Source organism: Mus musculus, chromosome 15 (genome assembly GCF_000001635.26).
Source record: "Mus musculus strain C57BL/6J chromosome 15, GRCm38.p6 C57BL/6J".
Lineage (NCBI taxonomy): Eukaryota > Metazoa > Chordata > Mammalia > Rodentia > Muridae > Mus > Mus musculus.
The window spans coordinates 76200336-76225471 of record NC_000081.6 but is presented as its reverse complement, the minus strand read 5'-3'; the positions used below and the strand labels follow the sequence as shown (position 1 = coordinate 76225471).

The 25136-nt window shown below is 50.4% G+C and overlaps 1 protein-coding gene and 1 non-coding gene across 11 annotated transcripts in view; both read left to right on the top strand.

Annotated features, from left to right (window-relative positions):
• Window positions 1-25136, top strand: part of Plec (plectin) — a 60405-nt gene that overhangs the window by 5907 nt on the left and 29362 nt on the right. For 2 of the 10 annotated variants that reach the window (NM_201388.2, NM_001164203.1), the window contains exon 1: window positions 17219-17410. The exons of 3 other annotated variants lie outside the window; for them this stretch is intronic. Coding sequence is in view for 4 of the 7 variants with exons in the window: in NM_201389.2 (NP_958791.2) it covers window positions 19334-19874 (541 nt within the window). In the remaining 3 variants the exon portion in view is untranslated. Of the gene's footprint in view, window positions 1-16306; window positions 16508-16818; window positions 17049-17218; window positions 17411-19150; window positions 19875-24864; window positions 25004-25136 lie in introns of those variants that run through there. 5 more of the 10 variants (NM_201389.2, NM_001163540.1, NM_201386.2 and 2 more) reach the window with 4 other exon arrangements.
• Window positions 9799-9861, top strand: Mir1942 (microRNA 1942). Its single transcript, NR_035463.1, has one exon. It is a non-coding gene; the product is annotated as a microRNA 1942 (primary transcript).

Here is a 25136-nt window from a genome sequence, read left to right as displayed (position 1 = left end):
TCTTGCCTTCACCTCCGGAGCATAGTTTCCGGACATACGCCACCACGGTAGAATATTTCACTTTATGGATACAGCAACATTTCCATTTGGATTATTATGACGAATGGTGTGTTAGCACTCGCACGCACATCTGTGTGTGCATTTGTAGCTTTCTCTTGGGTAGATGACTTGCAGTGGAGTCGCTGGGTCATGTGGTCATTCTATATTTAACTGTTTGAGGAACTGCCAGATGGTTTTCCACAGGAGCTGAAGTATTCTACTCTCCCAATATCACCGCATGATGTTTCTAATGTCTTCAGTGTATTTCCTCCCCTCTTTGCACTGCCTGCCTATTAATTTTTCTACTTATTTTTTCCTTTTGTGGAGTGGTGCGTGGAACCCAGGGCCTTCAGCAGGCTAGGTGCCCTTCTAATTTCTTGAAGGATCTTTTGGATACTTAAGTTCTGAGAAAGTATTTTTAACTGAGGAGTTTTACACTTGCTGTCTGTTGGGTGGGGCAAGCATGCGTCATAGTGAACATGTGGAGGTTAAAGGACAATGTGTGGCATTTGCGTCTTTCCTTCCACGTGGGTATCAGGGATTGAACTCAGTCCCTCTGCCTGGTGGGAAGTGCCTCTATCTGTTGAGCTGTCTTCCCAGCTCAAAAAGTGTATTAAGTTTTCATTATTATTATATATCTGATTTATTTATTTATTCATTCTTTCGTTCATTCATTTTTTGTTGGCCATGCTTTACATGTTATATCTAAGAAACCATTGCTCTAACCAAAGCTAGAAACATTTTTGCTTATTGCTCTTTCTCCCTCTCCCTCTTCTTCTTTTTCTGGAATTTTTTTTTTTTTTTTTTTTTTTTTTTTTTTTTTTTTTTTTTGGTTTTTCGAGACAGGGTTTTTCTATGTAGCCTTGGCTGTCCTGGAACTCACTCTGTAGACCAGGCTGGCCTCAAACTCAGAAATCCACCTGACTCTGCCTCCCAAGTGCTGGGATAAAAGGTGTGCGCCACCACTGCCCAGCCTGGAATTTTTTTTTTTAAGGCTTATTTTATATACGTGAGTACACTGTAGCTGTCTTCAGACACACCAGAAGAGGGCATCAGATCCTGTTACAGATGGTTGCGAGTCACCATGTGGTTGCCGAGAATTGAACTCAGAACCTCTAGAAGAGCAGCCAGTGAGCTTAACCACTGAACCGACCCCCCCCCCCCCAGTCCCGTTCTTATTCTTACTTTTACACTTGCTGTTTGTTGTACTATTTATTTACTTATTTTTGTGGTTCTGGGATTGGATCCAAGGCTTCACACATGAGAGGTGAGCAGTCACCACTGAGCTACACTTCTAGCCGTATATATTTAGCTTATTAATATTTAAAAAAAAAATTCAGTTTCTGAGTATGCTGCCTGCTTGTACGTACACCGTGTGTGTGCAGTGCCTGTAGAGGCCAGAAGATGGCATCAGTTCACCCAGGACTAGAGTTACAGCTGGTTGTCAGCTGCTTTGTAAATGCTGGGACTTGAACCTGTGTCATCCAAAGAGCAGGCAGTGTTCAGAGCAGAGCTGTATTTAGTTCTTATGTGGAGGCCTTTGGTCTGTTTGAGTTCATTTTGTGTGTGACATGAAGTAGGTGTCTACTTTAGTGTGTGACTATCCTGCTGTCCCAGCATGATTTGTTGCAAAGATTTTTTTTCCCCTATTGAGTGTCATCAACAGTCTCATGGTTTCAAATGATTACAAAATACTCTGTTACCTGGAAGCATGACTCTTTGTTTACTTGATCCTTAGATGGACATTGAACTTACTTTAAAAGGTTATTACGCTAGAGAGATAAGTTGGCGGTATAGAGAGCACTTGTCTTCCAGTAACCCTGACTGCCAGTCCCAGAGACCACCCTGGCTGGCTTAGCTCTGTTATTTCAGCTCTCGGGAATGCAGCGCCCTCTTCTGGATTCCACAGGCACCTGCACTCATGTGGCACACACAGACACATACTCATACATATAAATAAAAAAATAGGGCTGGCGAGATGGCTCAGTGGGTAAGAGCACCGGACTGCTCTTCCGAAGGTCCAGAGTTCAAATCCCAGCAACCACATGGTGGCTCACAACCATCCCCAACAAGATCTGACTCCCTCTTCTAGAGTGTCTGAAGACAGCTACAGTGTACTTACATATAATCAATAAATAAATCTTTAAAAAAAAAATAGTAAAAGTAAAATCTTAAACAATAGAACTTTTTTAAAGTTGTGTTTCTAGGGCCAGTGAGCTGGCTTTGTGGATAAAAAGTACTTTCAGTGTGCACCTGACAACTGAGTTCAATCCCCAGGGCCCACGAAGGAAGGGGAGAACTAACTCTGAAGGTTGTCTGCTTTCCACAAGCACTCCTGGCACGCGAGCACACACACACACACACACACACACACACACACACACAGATTTAAAATGTTGTATTTCTAGATTGCTCTCCAGTGTAGATGAATCCTTGAGATGTGACACAGAACTTTGTACAATCTTGCAGAGAAAATTCTAGCTTGAATTATCCTGTGTTATTTGATTATTGACAAAGGCCAGCATCGTTTCATAGTTATTAGCCATTCATATTTCTAGTTTTTCTTTTTACATTTTTCGTGTATATGTGCATTGTGAGGGAGGAAGGGGAGAGAGATAGATATCATTTATGTGTTACAGTGTGGTAAGGAGAGTTTTTAAGTGTTGTTTCTCTACACCCACCTTGAGGGCTCTGGGGATTGAACTTAGGTTGTCAGCAGGTGCCTGTACCTGCTGAGCCACCTCACTCTCTGCCTCTTTGCAGAGAGTTTGGGTTTTTTTTGTTTGTTTGTTTGTTTTGAGTTGCCTGTGTGTTAATTTTGATATAAATTTTCCTTTGATCCCCCCCCCCCCCCCGGTATGTGTGTGTGTGTTGAGTGACATGTGTTACGGTGTGTGCGAGTATACATATGTAAGCATGCCTGAGGTGTGGAAGTCAGAAAATACCCTCGATATCATTCCCTGGTGCTATTCTGTCTGTCTGTCTGTCTGTCTGTCTTGTTTTGATTCAGGGTTTCTCCTTGGCCTGCAACAAGTAGCCTAGGCTGACCTGCCAGGAAGCCCCACGGATCTGTCTATCTCTGTCAACCCAGCTCTGAGGTTATGAACATTTGCTGCTCTGCCTGGTGTGTGTGTGTGTGTGTGTGTGCGTGTGTGTGTGTGTGTGTGTGTGTATGTGTGTGTGTGTGTGTGTATGTGTGTGTATGTGTGTGTGTGTGTGAATGTGTGTGTGTGTATGTGTGTATGTGTGTGTGTGTGTATGTGTGTGTGTGTGTGTATGTGTGTGTGTATGTGTGTGTGTGTGTGTGTGTGTGTGTGTGTGTGCATTTTCTTTACTTTCATTATGTGTATGAGTATTTGCCTGCATACATGTCTGGATACCATGTATGTGCCTTGTGCCTGCAGAGGCAAGAAGAGTCAGATCTTCAGGACCTGCAGTTACAGACAGTTGTGAGCCTCCATGTGGGTATTGGGAATTGAACCCAGGACCTCTGGAAGGGCAACAAGTGCTCTTAACCCCTGAGGCATCTCCTCATCCCATGCCTGGCTTTTAACATGGTTGGGAGGAGTCCCTGTGCCTGGGTGGCAGCCATTTTACTGACTGAGGTAGTGCTCTATTTTCCAAAGTTTATTTTCCCCTGTGAGAATTCTTTAGATATTTATATCTTTATACATTATGTAAAGTTCATATTTTTTAGTTATTTTGTAAGCACGTGAAGTTTTTATTGAAGCATCGCTGTGGGAAAATGTAAACATTCTACACATATAGCTTCAATTTCAAAGTTGGCCTGTGATCACTGCCCAGACCAGAAAACAATGTTCTCGGAGCTCTTGTATTCCAATTGCTCAGTCTAATATCATCGGTTTGTCTTTTGTTTTGGTTGTTTTGTTTTGTTTTTTGGAAACAGGATTTCTTTACTGTGTAGCTCTAGCTGTCCTGGAACTCACTCTATAGACGAGGGTGGCCTTAAACTCAAGAGATCTGCCTGCCTCTACCTCCCAAGTATCAGTCTGTCTTTATTTGAGTTTGTTGACAGTGACTTTGGGCAAATTTGTTTTATTTAATTTAATAATAAAAATAATTATTATTGGAGCCAGGAGTGGTGGCTCATGCCTTTAATCCCAGTACTCAGAAGCAGAGGCAGGAGAGTCTGTGAGTTCAAAGCCAGCCTGATCTACAGAATGAGTTCTAAGACATCCAGGGCTACACAGAGAAACCCCATCTCACCCCCAAATAATATTAATTAATTATGTATAAATTAATTATATATCAACAACAGCTTTATTTTCATTACTTGGGATGGGGTCTTGCTATGTTTCTCAGGCTGGCCTCAAACTTTGTGCTCCAGTGAGCTGCCTCATCTGAAACTGTGTGCACCACAGTTCCTGGCCAGAAGAATCTTTCACATTTACCAGTTTTCACTCTGACCTTTAGGCTTTATGCTGTGCTTTGAATGGCTTCCTTTTATTGAAAAACAAAGCCGTGGGCTGGAAACATGACTCAGTGGTTAAGGTCGGTGGCCACTTCCCCAGAGGAGCCAAGTTTGGTTTGCAGCACACACATCCAGAGACTCACAGTAATAGCCTGTAGCTTTAGCGCTAGAAAAATCCAGTGTCCTCTTTTGGCACCTGCACAGGTATGTGCATACATGTGTGCACACACAGAGTGCGACACATACATACACACAAATAAAATAAAGAAATGTGAGTACACTATAGCTGACTTCAGACACGCAGCAGAAGAGTGCATTGGACCCCATTACAGATGGTTGTGAGGCACCATGTGGTTGCTGGGAATTGAACTCAGGACCTCTGGAAGAGCAGACAGTGCTCTTAACCGCTGAGACATCTCTCTAGCCCCCCCCCCCCCGCCTCCCTCTTTTTTCTAAGACAGGGTTTTTCTGTATAGCCCTGGCTGTCCTAGAACTCACTCTGTAGACCAGGCTGGTCTGGAACTCAGAAACCAGCCTGCCTCTGCCTCCCAAGTGCTGGGATTAAAGGCGTGCGCCACCACTACCTGAACAAGGAGTATTTTAAGCATCATTTTCCCCACCAAACGCAGCTTCTGAGAGCAGGGCCCGTGGCTTGCTGCATCTCTGCATCCCGAGCCAAGCCCCACCCTGCTTGCAGGGAGAGACAGGTGGACTCTGAGCTGGACCCCGCAGGCACTCCACCTCCCTGAAGTGATTCCTTGGTTCCCCTAAGAAGCTACTGAGGTGGCAATGAAGATGGAGAACACTTGAGAGGGGGTAGCGCATCCATGTTAGGGAAAGCAGAATGGTAGGTTGGCATTGGGTGTATACAGCTGACTCGGATGAGGAAGTGACCGGAGAGCCAACATGCTGAGAAATGCTGGATTGGACAGGGGACAGGTCATTTCAAGCCATCTATAGGGAAGACCTGTCCCCTAAGACCCTCCAAGTCTAGGGACTGGGGAGATGCAGGCTAGGTGGAGAGGGCTACCTAGCATTGAGGTCTCTATGTAACCCCAGCTAGCCTGGAACTCTTTTATGTAGACTAGGCTGACCTGCCTGCCTTTGCCTCCCTAGTGCTGGAATTAAAGGCCTAAGCCGCCACATCTGTTTGAGCACCAAGTCCTGAGAGCAGACAGAGTCCTGGGAGCAGTGGATGAGGGACGACAGGGACTTCAGCAGGATTCTTTAGTGGTGTCGTCAGGCTCTAGGCACTAAGGGATGCAGGGGAGGCTGCTGGGGAGTAGAAGGTGGTACAAGATGGAGGTGATCCCTGTGTAGCTTGGGATTTGAGCCTTGAGGGCTCTTCATTCCTGACCTCTGAGGGCCTTCATCCTGGGTTAATTGTGGAAGATGGGCGATTGGCTATCGACAGGGACACATATTGTTTCCCCGAGGCAAAGGAATCCCTGAACCAGGAAGGAGGAGGCGGCCATTTTGCTGCCCTTTTTTGAAAAGCATGCCCGCAGCTGACTGGGTTTACCACCCTGTTCCTGTTATATCGTCTTGGAAGTCTAGCAACTCCGTTTCCTTCTGTCTGTCCCTTTAGTCCAGGCTGGCAGGGTCACTTCTGGCAGAGCCTTTTCATAAATCTGTGCCTGCTCTCTGGGTCACAGAGAGCCTGCCACGGGGCTTTCCTGGGTAATCTCTTTCCTCCTGACTCTGCAGAGGCAGTTGAATGGGCTCATGAGTCACAGTTAGGCAAAGGCTATCTAGTCACACATGTGCCTTTCTTTCCAGAGCATCCTGTCCAGACAGTGGCACTCCCCTTGTCAGCATCTCTTTGCAAACTGAATAGCCTGTGAATTTCCCAAATCACCAGTGCTGATTTCTTTTTGCTTAACAGTTCCTTCCTCAATTTCTTTTTCTTCCTGACTTTTAAGATGAGCCACAAGAAGAAACTGGGCTATAGCTACTTGGAACTCTTCAGCTAAATATCCATGTTTGTTGCACGCCCTGTAGAATACAATCCAGTCAACTTGGCTGCTAGACTACAAGGATCACCTTGCTTCTAGTATGTGAGAGCATGTTTTTCTCAGTTATTTCTTCTTTTCCTCCATTTTTTTGGGGGGAGGGGGCTGATGTCGTGGTTTCTCTGTGTAACCCTGGTTCCTGGAACTGGTTCTGTAGACCAGGCTGACCTCATAGGCAAAGATCCTGCTCTTTCTCCTTTTCCTTTACAGGATCTTAATATATAATCCCTGGAACTCACTATATAGATCAGCATGGAGTTGAATTTATAGAGATCTATCTGCTTTTTCCTTTCAAATGCTGGAATTAAATGCCCCACTTCTTTCCCTCTTCCCACCCTCCTTCCCTCCCTCCCTTCTTTCCTCCCTTCCTCCTTCCTTCCTTCCTTTTCTGTCTTAGTTAGTGTACTGTTGCTGTGATTAGACATCACAACCAAGGCAACTTCTACAGGAGGGCATGTACTTGGGAGCTTGCCTATAGCTTCAGGTGGTTAGAGTCCATCACCATCGCGGCCAGGAGCGTGGTGACAGGCAAGGATGTTACTGGAGCAATTCCTAAGAGCTTACATTCTGATCTGCACGCAGAGAGACCAGGTCTGTTGTGGTCTTTAGAAACCTCAAAGCCCACCCCCAGTGACATACCTCCTCCAATAAGACCACACCTCCTACTCCTTCTCAAACAGTTCTACTAACTGGAGACCAAGCATTCAACCATGTGAGCCTGTAGGAGCCATTCTCTTTCAAACCTCCACCTTCTCTTCTCTTCTCTTCTCTTCTCTTCTCTTCTCTTCTCTTCTCTTCTCTTCTCTTCTCGTCTTCCTCCCCCTTTTATTTTTGCAGGAGATGGGGAGGGACTCCTGTATACCAGAGTTATTAGCCTCAAACTCATTATATAGCCAGATGTGATTTTGACGTTCTATTTCTCCTCCCTCTAACTCCCCAGTGCTGGACTAAACATGCTACCGCACCCCTCTGCCTGGTTTGTGGGATGTTGCAAGCTAGGCAAGCATTTTCCCAACTCACATATGCCCCCAGCCCTCCATTTCTTCCTGTGATGTCACCAGCAATCTCTCTAAGCTTATTATCCCCAACCCCGCCCGCTCTTTCTCTTAAATGTTGGTCTCACTGTATTACCCAGGATACCTTAATTGCTCCTTGGTTGAAGTTATCTTCCTGTCTTGGCCTTTAAACTAGCTGGGGTGGGGCCGTGCCGTGCCACTACATCACATTCCCTCCTCCATCTTTCTAAATTTCAGTTAGTCAGGCAGTTCTGGGCTTTTTCTCTCATATGCCTCAAAATCCTGCAGTTTCCATTACCAAATCTTAAGCCATTTCCACATTTTGAATTGTTTGTTTTGTTTTGTTGAGACAGGGTCTCAACTATACATCCCTTGCTGACCTGGGACTAGCTATGTACTGGTTGTATCCCTGCTGCATTCAAACTCAGATCTGCCTGCCTCTGCTTCCTAAATGCTAGACTAAAGGTGTGTGCCACCACACCCTCCCTCCAGGTGTGCATTTTCAGATATTTGTGACAGCAGCACTCCATATCTCATGATATTATCCACATCAATTTCCTTGGTCCTTTGAGACCACAGCAGGCTAGAAGCCCAACACCCAAGTATTGGTGGGGTCCTCCCTGGAGGCATTCTGGAAGAATCTGCCATCCCTCCAGCTGCCCTGTTCCTTGGCATATTCTGTCTCCTCCCAGTCTCAGACTCTGTGTCTTTCCCCCTCTCTCATAAAGACACTCTTCCTTAGACTTCGGACCACCTAAATAATTCAGAATGGATTCTTAATTAGAGATCTGTCTCCAAGGAAGGTCACATTTATGAATTTCAAGGGCACAGACATGTTTTGGGAGCCCACCACTTAATTCCAGCTTCAGACTGCCCTCTAATATTTGATTGATGTAGGTCTTAAGCATGTTTTCTTTATGCCCTACATTTATTACTGCGTTTTCCTTGTGGCTTTATGATGTAATGTTAGGAAGTACTTTAGACCGTTGTATCTATTTTTTAGTCACTAGGAATTTTATTTTTTTAATGTATGAGTGTTTTACCCTATGTATGTGTGTGCAGCTCTTGCATGCTTGCTGCCCTCGGAGGCCAGAAGAGGGTGTCAGCTCTTCCTGAACTGGAGTTTTAGATGGCTGGAGCCACCATGTAGGTCCTGGGAACATGGGTTCCCTGAAAGATTAGTAAATGTGATTAACCACTAAGCCATCTCTGCAACCCAGTCAACTAGGGCTTTATCTACATAAGGTGTGTAGCTGTCTTTTGCTACTTTGTGGGTTCTTCTTTGACTCCCCCCCCCCCTTTTCACCATTTCAACCCCCCGCAACACTAGATAGGAAAGAAAAATAGGTAGAGAGGAAAGGAAAGAAATCCTGGATAAAGTCCGGAGTCAGAAAGAGAACATTATCTCAGACTACTTCTTGCTGATTAGGTAGCCATCAGTATATCTAATTTCTTCTTGTTGTTTCTTCTTTGAGCACATCTACTTAACAAACCATGACCAACAACACACAACAACCCACCAATAACGCCTCACCTCTTGGGGCCCTAGCATTTATATACACTCTAAAAAGTCCCAGAATTCCAAATGTGGCACCACACAATTACAGAAACTACCTGCAGCTGGCAAAGTCGTGCCTCTGCTAGAGCATGAGGCAAATCATAGTCAGCTGCTGTGGACAATCTGAGGCAGCCCCATATTCCACACCTGGGATTAAAACGAAAACATAGTCTTATAATATTTCTGTGTCTTTAAAGAAACAAAAACTCCAAAAATTTCCCTACAAAGGTGTCCTGTAAATTTTAGAATATATATATATATATATATATATATTTCTCTTTCTTTCTCTCTCTCTCTCTCTTTCTTTCTTTCTTTTTTTTGAGACTGAGTTTCTCTGTCATATCCCTTGGAATTGGGGATCCAAAGTTCAGTTCCCAGAGCAACAAGTGCTCTTAACTGCTGAGCCATCTATCCAGCACAGGCTTTTGAAACTTAGTTTTTTGAAACGGTTTCTCTACATAACCCTAGCTATCCTTGAACTCACTATGTTAGACCAGGCTAGCTTTGAACTTCGTTTATCTGCCTCCCAAATGCTGGGATTAAAGACATGTACCACTACACCTAACTGGTGTACACCTGGCCCATATTTGTAAATTTTTTTCCCCCTGAGACATGTTTTCTCTGTGTGGCCCTGGCTGTCCTAGAACTCTCTCTGTAGATCAGGCTGGCCTTGCTTCCCAAGTGCTGGGATTAAAGTCATGTGTCAACATTGCCTGGTGAGACTGGATATTTGAATAAAGAGAAGAGGCCTATTTAATGTTAGACATCTAACCTCAGATGTCTTCATCTGGTTGGCCTCTTGTAAGGAGGGAGGGGCTTTGGGCTGCAGTAGAGCCTGGTAAATAGCAGCACATGGGGAGCTAATAGCTGTGGAAGAGAGATCCTGGGAAGATCCAGCCGCACAGAGAACAATCTGCTCTGAGAGCTAATCCCGTCCCTGGAGGGACAGCACCCCTGTGAGACTACATTAATCCTTCTTAAACAGCTAATTACTTCGCTTAAGGTCTGCTGCCTCAATCCCTTTACCTGGAGGAGTTAAGCCTCAACAAGAGTTTTCGTGGGGACAAACCATATTCAGACCAGTGCAGTGGACACATTTTTGATTAAATCATTTCCCTCCCCTAGAACATCGAGGTTATTAGTAGTTGTTTTTGTTTTTTTTTTTTGTTTGTTTGTTTGTTTGTTTGCTGCTGCTGTTGTTGTTGTTAAATAAACTGCTATAGATGAGATGGCTCAGATGGTAAAGGCACGCACTCCTGAGCCTGATGGCTTGAATCCATCCCCAGGACCCACATGGTAGAAGGAGGGGGCAAGTCTTCTGACTTCCACTGTACAGCACACGCATATAAATAAATAAATAATAAATAAATAAATAAATAAATAAATACTTTAAAAGGAGACTAGTACAGTGAGGAGCTTCGTGTCAGGGTCACTGTCATGTCTGTGACTATTGTTGACATTTCAGATTTTCAAAAATTTCAAAATTTCACACCAAATTGCAGTTACTGTGTTGGTAAAAGTCCAGAGGTCTGGACCTCTGAGCCTTGTTAAGGAGATGGCAAACAGATGTGTGGAGGTGTCCGTCAGATGTAACATGTATACAAGCAGGAAACAAGAGCCCCCCTTCCTGTGTGCCTACTTAGGAAGCAAGGGTCATGTGTTTTACCGATCCGTGTGAGGGACCACCATGGTACAGGGTTGATGGGAAAGCCAGGGTCAAAGCATGTATGTAGGATTTTACGTTAAAAGACGGAAAATCAAGTTCCAATTAGTGTTTGCTTGATTTTTTTTTTTTACCATAAGGAAACCGGAGGAACAGGAAGTGATTATATTTCACACTGTGTTTGGGATCACAAAGGGACAGGATTGGAGGAAGACTGTTAACTCTCTACTGTTGATATTTGATTTAAATGACGACACACACACACACAAACACACACACACACACACACACACACACACTTTTTCCTTTTTCTTCCGAGACAGACAGTGACGCTAGCCTAGAGGGGCCTAAAACTCTCCATGGAGCTGGAGATGACCTTGAACTTCTGGTCTTCATGATTTTTCTACTCAAACCTGTTTCTTGTTTTGTGTTTTTAAAACACCCTCCTCCCCTTGAGCCTCCAGTGCTGAGGGTAGAATCCAGGGTCCCTGTGTGCTGGGCTGATGCTCCACTGATCCACATCCCCAGCCCTCTATCCAGACAAGTTTGAACTGCTCACTTCAGCTGCACATATAATTGGAACAACACAGAGAATATCTATGGCCGCTATGCAAAGATAACATGTAAACTCATGAAGTGTTCCATATTAAAAACAAACAAACGAACAAACAAATTTTAGGATATTTTTCTAAGATGATTGCTACTATTAGAATTGTTTCTTCCTCAGAGTGCCCGAGAGAGTGGCCTCATCATACCTGGCTAACATCTAGTGTTACAGTCTCAAACAAATAATCCATCTTTACCATTGCATACATGAGTAGGTGAGGTGAATGCTAAGAGTCCTCTCCCTGCGCTAGCAGTAGGTTGACCGGAACCACAGTCAGTGTTTGCACCCAGGTCAACTTGCTGAACAAAGTTTCTGGGAAGCTGGACAGCTGCATTCTGAATGGGGCTCATTGACTCAGACTTAGCTGGGTGTGGTGGATTGCTTTTAATACCGGCACTCTAGAGGCAGAGGCAGGTGGATCTCTGTGAGTGCTTGGCCAACCAAAGATATACACCGTGAGACACACATATATATTCTGGGGTCTTCTTTTCCTTTTTTCTTTTTTCCCTTTTTTTCTCCCTCCCTTCCTTCCTTCCTTCCTTCCTTCCTTCCTTCCTTCCTTTCTTTTTGAGACAGACTCTCACATAACTCAGGCTGCTTCAGACTTATTTATGTAGCTGACAATGACCTTAAATTCTGATCCCCTGCTTGCTCGGATTATATAGGCATGAGTCACTGCACTGGACTCTTGGGTCTTTTGAAAATGTACTTGAATAAGCAGGCCACTGAACTCTGACTTGGTTTTCTGTTGTTGTCCCCCTGTCCCCCTTCCAGAGACAGGGTTTCTTTGTGTAGCTCTGGCTGTCCTAGAACTTGTTCTGTAGAACAAGCTAGACTTGAACTCACAGAGTACCGGGGATAAAGGTGTTCGCCACCACTTTCCGGCTGAACTCTGACTTGTTTTGGTCAGTGACAGGCTGAGTTGGTTAGGGTACTAAGAAGAGCCTTGCTGGCTCCCGATGCTGAGAAATCAGCTATGTGTCTCTCCATTTGTTTTCTCAAACCCTTTCCCCCAGCCTCCCACAGTCATTGCCCAGGGGAACATCTGAGGTTGTCCTTGTGATTTCAAAGAGCTATTATCCTCGTATTAACAACATACATCTTTCCTGGTTTACTGGTCCCACCCTTCTGCCCTTTTAAAAGTCTCAGGCTGTAGCCAAGCTGGCCTCAAACACAAGATCCTCTTGCCTCAGCCTTTAGGTTCAGGGATTACAGATTTGGGCTACCATGCCCAGTTTACTGGACCATGTGTGGTGGTGATGGTGGTGGTGGTGGTGGTGGTGGTAGTAATGGTGCTGGTGGTGGTGGTGGTGTGTGTGCTCGAGTGCACGCTCGCCAGAGTTCAGTGTGCAGTGTCTTTCTCTGATGATAGTACTCTACCTTGCTACTTTTTGAGATCTTTTACTTATCAGAAACTTGGCATTTAGATTAGTCTGGCTGGCCAATGAGCCTTGGGTATCTTCCTGTCTCCACCCACCCAGTGCTGGGGTTTCTATTTTCCCAGGGGCTGGGGATCTGGACTCAGGCCCTCAGGCTCACCCTGCAGGCATTTTATCGCTGACCTGGTCTCTGGCTTTTGATTTCATTGAGTGAGTGGTTAGAGGAGTAGGTCAGGGGTTGAGCTCTTGACCGGCAGCTGGGAAACCCTGGGTTCTGTCAGCGGCACATCAAGTACAATGAAAGCAAACCAGAAACGCGTGTATCACCATGCCCAGCTGTTAATTTATTTTTTAAAGTTTATTTTATTTTAGCTAGATGTGGTGGCACACACCTTTAATCCCAGCACTTGGGAGGCAGAGGCAGCTGGATCTCTGAGTTTGAGGTTAGCCTGATCTACAGAATAGCCAAGGCCACACAGAGAGACCTTGTCTTGAAAATAAATAAATAATTTTTTTTGGTGTTTTGCCTACATGTTTGTCTGTATGCCACTCATGTACCTGGTGCCCAAAGAAGCCAGAAGAGGATGTCAGATCTTCTGGAAATGGAGTTTACAGATTGGTAGAAGCAACCATGTGGTACTAGGAATTGAACTTGGATTCTCTGGAAGAGCAACCAATGCTCTTCATTGAGCTATCTCTCCAGCCCCATTCTTTTATTTTTTAAACAGTACTTGTTTTATTTGATGTGAATCTATGTGGACCATGGGTACACAGTACCCATGGGTACCAGAAAAGGCACCGGATCCCTTGGATCTGGAGTTACAGATGCCTATGAGCTGCCCTGTAGGTGCTGGGAGCCAAATCCAGGTCCTCTGCAAGAGCAGTCAGTGCTCTTCACCACTGAGCCACACCCTCACCCAGAATCCTTTTCCCGTAATTCCGTGGTGAAGTAGGCAGTAGCGGTGCAGTTCTTCAGAAATATATCCTTCTTGGACTTGACTTCAGTAGGTCCATGTCCTGTGATGGCTGTTCAAGGAGGAAACAAGGAGTGAGGCAGCAGGACGCTCAGGGAGGCCTTTCTGCAGACGCCTGGAGATGGGTTTGACTGGGTCTGGTCTCCTGGAGTGAGAGGTATCTACTGATGGTGTACAGCCATCACAAGTCACACTGCACAGGGAAAACTGGGCCACTCCCCACTAACATAATCTACAGCCAGTGAGCCGCAACAGGAAGGCTGCCGTAGGAACAGACAGGTTTAAAGAGTGGCTCCTTGAGGAGAGCACCAGCCTGAGGTTGAAACCAGCTCATAGGGGAAGGCACAAGGGACTCAAGGGGTGATCCATCTGATGCCTTGGATGGGTGGAGGCATGGGTGGACCTGGGATTGCTGTGTGGCTTGGGCACGAGGCTGAGCTTGCTGGGGTCATAGGGCATGTGTGAGCAAAGGTTGCTCTATGTGCTGAGAAGAGGACCTGGGTCCTGGAGCCTCAGGGTGTTCACTTCTTTCTTGGTATTGGCAGAAAGCGTCAAGGGGACTTGGCTTTGTCCAGGATGCATGTCCCTAGGCCAGATGACATGACGGGACTCTTAGTCACCATGGGAGCAGTGTCAGGTCAGACTGCCTAGCCTCTGAGGATGGCCTGAACAGACTGGAGGTTGTGGGTTTCCCGCCGTGCCCCGCCCCACGCTGGCGAGCCCAGCTACAGCAAGTGTCCTGCTGCTTTATAAGCCCCTGTGCTTTGTCAGTGAAGGTTTGTCAAGCACAGCTGGGTTCCAAGGACCCAGAGCCATGAAGTTTGGGCAGTGAGGCAGATGAAAGCTGAGCTCTGTGGTGAGGGACCAGGCTTCTCATCAAACAGAGATGGAACGACAAAGCATCCTGCCTTTGTGCCACCACACCGCTTCCTCCAAGGCCCCTCTTACCCGTAGGCCCTTCTCCGTTTCCAACCTTAAGATCTTGGAGCTGGAGAGATGGCTTGGCCGGTAAGAGCACTTGTTCCTGCAGAAGACTCGGGTTCAAAACAAGGTAGACAGCTTCTGAAGAAGAACCTCTGAATCTGACTTCTAGTCTACACACACAGGCTACATGACACGTATACACACACACACACACGCACACACACACACACACGCACACACACACACACACACACACACACACACACACACACACACAAGAATTGTTTTCTTGTAAGCTGAATCTCAGCTCGTCCAGATACAACTTAGTAAAAAGTAGCATTTTAAGAGGGAGTATTTAGAGCTGGCCATGGTGGTGCACACCTTTAATCCCAGCACTTGGGAGTCAGAGGCAGGCGGATTTCTGAGTTCGAGGCCAGCCTGGTCCTACAAAGTGAGTTCCAGGACAGCCAGGGCTACACAGAGAAACCCTGTCTCAGAAAAAAAAAAAAAGGGAGTATTTAGAAAATTGTGTTTTATTTCTTTACTGTTTCCCCCAAGCTTGGAAATTAGTGTTTCCTGAAACCCACCCATGCCCTAGGCTGGCTGAGTCTCACAGATGGCAGGAGCGAGGGCTGAGGGACTCAAAGGCCAAATGGGACTGAAAGCTGGATTCTGTGGCTGTGGCCGTGTCCATTGCCAGCCTTGCTCCTGCAGCATTTTCCTGGCCTCCCTGGCTGTGACCTGACCTGCCATAGCAGAATGATGGGCACGCTATACCAGCTTGACATTATATGAATTTGAGGAGCCAGCGGAGGGTCTTGGGTGAGGACAAAGTAAAGGTGTGGACAGGAGTATGACAGGAGACTAAGAGAGGCTAGAGGTGCCCTCTACCCCTCACTGCCCAGCACAGAGGACCTAGGGTCCCATGGCTTGCAACAGTCCACATGTTCACTTGTCTCCTTCTTCCCATATGGACATCCTGTCTAGGAGGCAGGCAGTTGCTAACAGTATGCTGGTGACCTCTGTGGTGGCTGGACCAGGGCAGCTGTTGGCTGCTTCTTGGTGATGGTACTGGTGCAGTGGTGGGTGACTGGACCCTGCTAGGAGCTGCATGTCATGCTGGGTGGCATTGGAAGCAATGACAAGAAGACATATAGCAGAGTGGAGTCAGGAAGCCTTGTGAGAACAACATGAAGGATGGTGACCCCAAAGTTGTGTCCTGCACCACAGGGTCAGTGGGTGCTGGGATACCACAGAGCTGGACAGACAGAGCATGCCAAGTACCGTCTGGCTGGAGAGGCAAAGGCTGGGTCACTGAAGCATCTTGAGCCTAGGAGCATGGGATGACCAAGTCTCCCACTTGAAAAGACATTGGATGGGACAGGGCCGAGGGAAGGGGCACATTGCCGGTTGGGGCAAAGCTGAAGGTTGTAGGTCTAGACTCTGCGTCACCTGCGGGGCTGAGGCTTCAGTATGACAGACAGGCTCTGTGCAGGTACAACCTGCAGGCCATGCATATGGCCCTCAGGTGGCAGAGGCCCTGGACTGTGGCGCTGGCTGTGCATATATTTGGCTCTTATCTGGTGTTTGGGTAGTCTGGCTGGACTTTATTGGTTAGGAAGCTCTTGTTGGCTGTGTAGAAGGGGAGGGGCAGTGTGGTGCATGGCCTGGAGCATGCGCTTTGGACACCAGTGTCCGGGACATTGATCAGCAGAAGCCCCGCCTCTGGCTAGCAAGCCCTGCCCCACACCTCCCAGCTCCTCCCTCAGGCTGCAGTGCTGGCCTTGGGCAGTGCGGTGCTGTGCAGTCCTGGACACAGTGGCTGCAGCACACCGTCCTCAGCCCCCAAGTGAAGACATGGACCCCTCAAGAGCCATCCAGCACGAGATCAGCTCCCTCAAAGGTACAGTCTGGAGGAGCCTGGCTCTCGGACGCTCAGTGACCTCTGGCTGAGTGCAACAACTCACCGGTGACTGTCAGGGTCAGCTGTCTTCCTGGTAACATTGAGGTGTGCCGAGCTGGAGATGGAGGACCCCAGGCTCACGCCCTTCCAAGTTTCCTCCACGGGCTGAGTGAGGGAGCTCCAGTAGCTGCCCTGCAGCCCTGCAGCAAGTACTGCAGCAGCCGCATCAGTAGGACCGTGGGGGGCGGGGTGGTGGTGGTGGCCCTGGAGCAGTCGGCACTCCTCCGCCTGGGCCAGATGCCTCAGAGATTGGTGTATGAGGGGGTAGTGAAGGCCTGTAGGGACCTTCATGCCCAAGGCACTAGGCGCCAGACGGGCTGGCCCTGGGAAAGGCCACACTGTGGCTCTTTGTCCAGGGTTAGGGGGCTAGGGACTGCCCAAGGGCGCTGTCTGGTTGCTCTGGAAACCTGATGGGGCCGCCCAGGGAGTGCTGCTGGGCTCTCTCAGTGCTGAATCAGCAACTTCTCAGTGTTTCTGCAAGGTAGGACAGGGCACAGAGAGTTCTCCTAAGCCCAGGGACCCTGAAGACAAGCAGACCCAGATCAGGGTTGTGTGTGTGTCTGAGCACGTGGGGCAGATGTGGGAGGACATGTTGTTCTAGGCTCCTCCTCCCTGCGGTCTCACGCTCGCAGGTGCTCTGGCTGGTAGGAGGGAGGAGAGATTCCTACCCGTTGCTTCTGGTGCTGGGAGCTACTGCCCTCTCCTGCCTAAAGGTGGGATAGGGACTATGACTTGGTCAACTTAGTTACTGTAAGGGCACCCTCGTGGGACTGGGCAGAAGAGACTTCAGGTCCAAGGGCTCAGGGGACTTTGGATGTGGCTGGAGATCATTAGGGGATGGTGGTGAGTTATGTATTGGCTTCGTGGGTGGGGGATTAGAGATTTGATGGGATTAGGTTAGGAAATCATGTCAGGAAGATAGGAACTCTGGGTGGGGGTGGGGTGAGTACAGGTTACTGTGGAGAAGTGTCTGAGGGACAGGCCAAGCAAGTCGGAATTTGTTTGCTCTTAGAACTGGGTTGGTACTGGTCCTGTAACTAAAGCACTGGTGCCTTAGGTACCACAGGGAAGGGGGTGTGGTGGCTGTACACTCTCGGCCCTACAGACCCAATTTAGTGCTGCTCTGCACTTCCAGGGTTGGGCTCCGAGGGCCTGCCCCCCTTCCTGCCTAAGTCTGGCTAGGGGCGTGGTACAGGGAGAGCCCTGCCGCAGTGAGCTGGCTGAGCTGGCCTCAGGGAAGGCTTTGGGGACTGTTGGCTGAGCCTTCAGAGTTTCCACCCGCCACCGGTCTGTGTCTGTATGTTTGGAGTCTGCTGGGGCACCATGGCGACAGCCCATAAACCCGCCCCACGCACTGCTTTGTTGGCTGCCCGCCTGCCTCTGGCCAGCGCCTCCCACCGCAGGATCCCCCGCCTCCGCCCTATTTATAATCAGTTCCTGGGGTTGCAGTGCTTGGTGGGAATGGGTGTGTCCATTCAGGGAGAGCCTTAATGGCATGGGGGGTTTGGTGCGGCACCACAGGGAGAGTTGGAGTATTGGGTGGTGGCACCCAGCACAGGCTACATGCGTGTGGGACCCTCGGTTGTGAGGGCCCAGCAGAGGTGACAGCTGTGCTAGGCAGCCCTTAGGGCATGAGCTCAGTCCTCTTCCTTTCACTTCAGTTCCTGCTGGTGTCCTCGTGTCCTCTCCACAGCACCTGCCCCTCCGGCCACAAGTGGACACTCAGGCTGCCTGGGGGTAGGGAATTTTTGGATGTCAGGGCCACCAAGCCTGGGGTGTTAGGGACTTGGTGACTTTGATTCCCTATGGCAGCTGGGAGTCCCTGGCGTCCAACAGCTGCACTGAAGGTGTGGGAGGAAAGAGGCCTCACCCAGAGCTCTCTTCAGAGGTCTTGGACTGGAAAGTGGCTTTGTTTCTGGACCCACCCTAATCTAGCCTGTCGTGGAAGTGTTACGTTCCATGGTCATCTGGTGAGAGGGGCACAGTACTGTCCCTTTCCTTTTCTGATGGACAGCGGCAGTGGTGCCTGCCGCCAACTGTCTGTGCGTCCTGGCAGCTCCTCCCACTCTTCTCCTTCAGGTCTCTGGCCACCACCACACCCCAGATTCTTCTCCATACCCTAATCTTCCTCCCTTGGATTCTTTTAGTTTTCTACTTTGCGCAACCCCTCCTTTAGATAGCTATGGACAGATGATACCTCACCTCACCCTGAGATCACAGTGAGGGGGTGCTGTCCTTATGAGGACCCTCCTGCTCTCTCTGCTCCCTGTTTTCTGCCCATCTGTTCTCTTCTGAGGGGGGCGGGGTTGATTCTTGATCCATATTACACTCCGTCCTGCCTTCACACAGTCTTGAGAACCTTGAACAAGTGTTTTAGAAACACATGTAATTTCTGACATTGGAGCTATGTGGCCCGGGTGGGGAGGGGCAGTTTATTGGTGCCCCCCACTCTTCAAGGGGCCCCCGCCAGTAGTGGGTGGGAGGGACCGGCCCTGCTGCTGAGTCAGAGGGGGCCGGCCCAGGCGTCCTGGAGGGCGGGCAGGCGGGAGGCTCAGACAGGCAGCCTTGCCGGCGCAGGAATTCACAGAGCAAGGCTCTGGAGCCGCACTGCCCCTGAGCCTGCGCCCTTGTGCTTAGAACCGGAGCCTGCCTGCCTGTTTGCCAGTGGCCCCTGCTGCATCTTGTGCCAAAGGAGCTTCATCAGCCTCCTGGCTGTGCCCCACCTGCTGTCCTCACCCTGTGCTGACCGGCAGGCTTCCAGCAGCCATGGTGGCTGGCATGCTCATGCCGCTGGACCGGCTACGGGCCATCTATGAGGTGCTCTTCCGTGAGGGGGTGATGGTTGCCAAGAAGGACCGGCGACCCCGCAGCCTGCATCCCCATGTGCCCGGCGTCACCAATCTACAGGTCATGCGTGCCATGGCTTCACTGAAAGCTCGGGGCCTGGTGCGGGAGACCTTTGCCTGGTGCCACTTCTACTGGTACCTGACCAACGAGGGCATTGACCACCTACGCCAGTACTTACACCTGCCACCGGAGATTGTACCTGCCTCTCTGCAGCGTGTGCGCCGCCCTGTCGCCATGGTGATACCTGCACGTCGTCGCTCCCCCCATGTGCAGACCATGCAAGGTCCCCTAGGCTGCCCACCAAAGAGGGGGCCTCTGCCAGCTGAGGACCCTGCCCGTGAGGAGCGGCAGGTCTATCGCAGGAAGGAGCGTGAGGAGGGGGCACCTGAAACCCCTGTGGTGTCTGCCACCACCGTGGGGACCCTGGCCAGACCAGGTCCGGAGCCTGCCCCAGCCACAGGTCAGCTGAATTTTGGCTCCAGGCCGTGAGGGATGGGAAGTGACTGTAGGTGTTTTTGGTGTTGGGACTTAGGTCTGGTGGGCTCTGGGGGGCAGTACATTGTGTGTATGGTTCTGTTCATATCAGCAGGTGGCGCCCTTTCTGCTGGAGGGTGATGGGTGTTCTAGCCAGTGGACCCACGTGGCTTGTGCTCCTCTGGGTAAATCCTGGTGAGGGCGGGGCCTGAACGCCCCAAGACTGGCAGGACCAGCTGTTGGCATAGTCGTGTTTGTACCCCTCTCAGGCACTGTCCTTGCCCTTGCCCCCACCTCCTTCCCCCACCCTTTAGGGGCCCCTCTTTTCAGAAGTGGGCGTGTAGAGAAGATCTGCTGGCATGAGACTGACTCAGGCAAACCGCTTGTCCACTGAGGCTTGAGTCTGTCTTCCCCTATGGCCAAGTGGCTAAGATTCTGTATTACATGAGCAGTACTGAGGGCCCCCATGACTGGGTGCTTGGCCTGCTGGGAGTTGGCCATGATCTGGAGGTGGAGCGGCTCTAGATGAGATGGGAAGAAGGGCACAGCTCAGGAGCACTGCCTAGGAGGGCAGAGGTCAGGGCATTGGGATGCTGACCCAGCCCATGGTCTGGGTGAGGGTCTGGTTCCCCCCAGCTGGGAACCAGGTCTTAGAGGATGGGACAACAACCCATTGGCCCAGGGGTTTCCAGAAGGTACCCCCTCTGCCCTTAAGCCCTTATACCATCAGGACTCGGATAGGCTTATGTGTTCTCGGTGTGTGTGATGCCTGTGCAGGCTCTCCTGAGGCACATTGTCCTCAATGCCTGCTGAGGGCATCCCAGGACCTCCAGCAGTATCCATGTATTGCAGGCATCAGAACAGCCCGGTATCTGTCTGCCTCCCTCCTTGTGCCTTAGTATGTGGGAGGGACTTATTCTCTGGGAGTGGGGGAGGGAGTCTAGAGTGAGGGTAGACCCTCTGTGGGGCACAGCTGCCTGAGCAGAAGCCTCAGTCGTGGTCTTTCTGGGTTGGACTTGTGTGGCTTGTTGGAGTGGTGAGTGTAGCTGGAAGGGGCAGGGAATTTGAATGGCCGCCGGGCTCTCCCCATGGCCTTAGGCAAGTCAATGGCCTCTCTGGCTTCCCTGTAACCATGGCTGTGGCTCAGTCCTTTTGGGTGTGGTGAGCGAGAGGGGAGCCCTCCCTCTCCTGCTGTTCTTGCTTTGCTTCCTTGTCCGCGTCCGGACTGGGCCAGCCGTTGGCAGCGGGACTAGGAGGGGGTTCTGGGTGTGGTAGTAGTGGGCAGAGGGGGGGCAACCTCCCTCCCCTGTCTCTGATGGAGGTGACTCAGTCTTCCCAGCCACAACCGCTTGCGGCAATTCAGAGTTTCCAACAGGAAATCAGCTCCAGCTTCAGACTGAGTCAGGGCCCCAGGCGGATTCACCCCCCCCCCCCAACACCCTCAGGACTGAGTTTGGGCCTTAGGTGCTGGGTGTGGCCGGTGGCAGGGGCATTTATGGCTGGCTCCGAGTACAGGCTGGGGCAGAGATGGTGCCACCTAAAACCACTGGCTCCTTTGGGTTAATAAAAATGAGTGAGTGAGCTGGGTGGTGGTGACTGCTCACACCTTTAATCTCAGCACTCACGAGGCCGAGGCAGGTGGATCTCGGAGTCTGAGGCCAGTCTGGTCTACGCCAGCAAGATTGTCACTTTTTATAGCTCGGCCCCTCCAGTGGGTTATACATTAAGTCTGTGCTGCAGCAATGTTGGTGACCAGCATGGTCCCAGTTAGATGGGCTTCCTCTGTCCATGGTAACCCTGGCCAGGGAGCCTGACACTTGGGAGAATGAATTGGGAATACCCCTCCCTCCCATCTCCAGTCAGCACACTTATGTAGAGGGTGTCATATATTGCGGTCTCAGATGTGGTGAGGAGAGAGAGTGTGGTAGGAGGTGGCTTTAGGAGCAATCAGAGAGCTCAACCCGACAGTTGAGAAGTTGGTCAGCTAAGACAGCTACCATGAGGAAGGAGGCGCCCAGAGATTTCCTTGTGTTATAAAGTTGCTGGAGCGGTTTGTGTATGTGAAATTCATTTTCACTCCAATAGATAGTATCTTGTCTGGTTCAGAATTCAGAACTGGCCCAGAAGTGTCTGAGCACTCTGAGGCGTGTGCTCTCAGAGGGTCATCATGCAACAGTCCCCACGTGGACATCAGTTCTCCCGTTTTCATGCCAACATGTGGCTAATGTACCCGGGCTGTCCCTCTGGTCGTCCACTGTGTGGCCTGCATAGAGGCTGCAGCGCTGCCCCGCCTTCCTGCGCCCACTGCTCAGGTGGGCTGTGGCTCTCGGCAGGTGCTCATTCGTGCTAGGATGCAGGAAGGAATCTGAAGAACTCTGGAAGGTTTTTACCCAGGTTGTGGACAAATCAGATTTGCCTTTCCCAGGTTATAGACAGCGGGATTGGAGGAAGTGTGGACCGTCAGGACATGTCATGTTTGCTCAGACGAGAGGACTGAGATAGTGGAGAGGGGCTTGGGTAAGGGAGGGGTCAGCTTTGGCGGCTGAGGGAATGTGAATATCGAGGAGGAGTAGACAGGGGCCAGCACAATGGCTCTGCAAATAAAGGTGCTTGCTGCTAAGTCTGAGGAGCTGGATTTGATCCTGGTCCTGCAAGGAGGAAGGAAGGAATTGACTCCCCTGAGTTGTCATCTGGTCTCTCTCTACCTTCATACTGTAGCTCACATGTGTGTGCGCACATGACACCACACCACACCACATAAATAAATAACATAATGTTAACTAAAAAGGAACCCAGTTAAGAGGAGGATCTCAGAGGCAAGGCACGTGGCTCAGTAGTTGTGTGCTGGCCCAGAGTGGTCAGGGTACTGGCTTGATCCCTAGTATTGCCGAAATGGTATGTGTTTGTGTATGTGTGCACAGGAACACATGCACACATGTGGCTACATAGAATGTGCCTCTTAGCATATGGATGCTAGATGTGTGCGTGAGGGGGTGGCAGGGCTCGCTTGGCAGGGAGAGGGTATGGGGGAAGGAGATGCTGTGGGGTGAGTTGGCCTGTGTCTGGCAGAGTCAATTGGGAAGGCCAGTGGCCTGAAACCCCAGAGCTTAGGGACTGATGCAGGCCTTTTCTCTGTACCCTCAGATTGATTTGTCCAGGCTACCCACTGATACCAGTCACCAGGCTTGGGTTCTGTTGGTCTGGCTGACCATGGGGACCCTTTAGTCAGTCATGAGGAGGAGCTACTGCTGGGTGTGGAGGTCAGGGCATGAGCAAGCCCTCCCTTTGCTTCCCACCCCTCCCCTCCTTCCTGCCTTCCCTTCCTCTCTGCTGGTTCTGGGAGCATCATATCCTGGCCAGCAGCTATGGATAGGTACAGCATGGAGGAGCTGATCCAGCTGGGCCAAGGTAGGGCACAGCAGGAGTGGAGGCTTCAGGGAGAAGTTAGAAAGCCAGTCTCCAGCTGACAGACAGGGGACAGGTCCCTGAGAGGGAGGATGGACCACGTGTCACCTACTAGTGGTTCTCATGACCTCGGGCACCCGGACGTAGGGATGGCATGGCCCCTCACAGCTAGCTCAGGGTGTGTGGAATGTGGTGGGGGGCTGCTCAGAGCCAGGGCACTTGGCTCTGGGGGACTCGTCACTGAGGCTGTGGAGACGTGGGCTCTGCTGAGAGAGAGGCTGTACTGTTCTCTGTTGAACCTTGCCTGGCTATCTCTGTCCCTGTCCACTGACAGTCATCAGGGGTCTCTTTGGCCTGCTCAAGGGGTTTTCAATACCCCACCCCAGTTGGCCTAATCCCTGGCTGGCCGGAGCTGACCACCACAGGCTAGTTTATGAGACAGTGGAGGGCCCAGCCTCCTCCTGCACTCTTCAGCTCAGTGTGAACAGGGCGCCCCACATCAGCAGTCAGGGTCCGAGGCTGGTTTGTCATGCCGTGTTGACTTAGTCGAGGCCATATATGTTGGGGACTCATTTGACCCCGTGGAAGCTCAGGCCAGCTTCTCACTATGACCAGGCCCCAGTTTCCTCCTCTGACCAGCGTGCTCACAGCCGAGACACTCTAGGATGTCCTCAAGATTGTAACAGAACGATGCTAGACGCAGGAAGCGTTACAGAGTGGAGAGCAGACTTTAGCTCCTCAGCCGTTTGTCAGTCAGGACCCATGGGCCTGGCCCAGTGCCATCAGGCTCCTGGGAGGAAGGAGATGGAATCGTGTCTCCCTCTCCACACAGATGTACACATACATGCAGCTTGTTTCTTAGGAAGCACTGGGGTCCAGGTCAGTATTGCATATGGCAGATGTGTTGTGGGCCTGCTTGCTGACTTTCGGACACTGTGCCTCCACAGACTAGGAATGCAGGGAGCCTTGGGATTTCCCCATTCTGTAATTCTTGGGGTACCAGGAGAGGCCTGGGGTGGGAGGAGCAGTCCGATGGGTAGAGGTAGGTGAATGCTCATGCCACTTAGGCCCTGGGTTTGGGTTGCCCAGGTCTCTGACTGGTAGTCTGACCTTGGAGACACAGTCCTGTCTGCCCTGGGGCCAGGTGTTGTGTCCAGTGACTTGCACAGAGCTCTCTGGGAGAAAAGGGATTGGTGTCTCTTTGGCCCATGTGGCATTTTCCAAGAGCACCCCAGAAGATGGGCAGGGTATGGGCAGCACCCTCTCCCAGGGGAACATGAGCCTGAGTCCACTTCTGTCTCCATCCATGGTAGATCCTGATGCCAGGCACTTCCTTATTATAGTATCACCCAGGGGAGCTGGGGGAGGGCAGGGAGGAGAGCACTAGGGGGCTAAGTGTTGTGGGACCGCCCAGCTAGATGGGACTCCAGGGAGCCTGGGCTCCATACGTCATGTACTAAGTCTGGACAAGTGACGGGCCTTGCTTGCCCTCCTTGGATATTTATATCCCCCTGGGCCCCCTGCCCACTGCTCCCCTCCCCTCCCCCCACTTCTGCTGACAAGGCTGGAAAGCTGTGCCCTCCTCCGGCCTCACCACTGCCGCTGCAGGCTTGCTGCCTCAGAGGGGCCTGTGACCCTCCCCACGCCCCTCACCCGCTCCCCGTTGGCCCTGTGGGCTCCTGCCGCTGTCCCCAATGAAGATCGTGCCCGGTAGGTGGGGCAACCCTTCAGAGTCTTTTGGGAACCCAGCTAGGCTGGAGGCCATCAGTCCTGTTTTCCTCTGTATACACCCGCCTGCCTAGCCTCACCTGGCCTGTTCTCCCTCAGACCCCGTTCAAGGCCT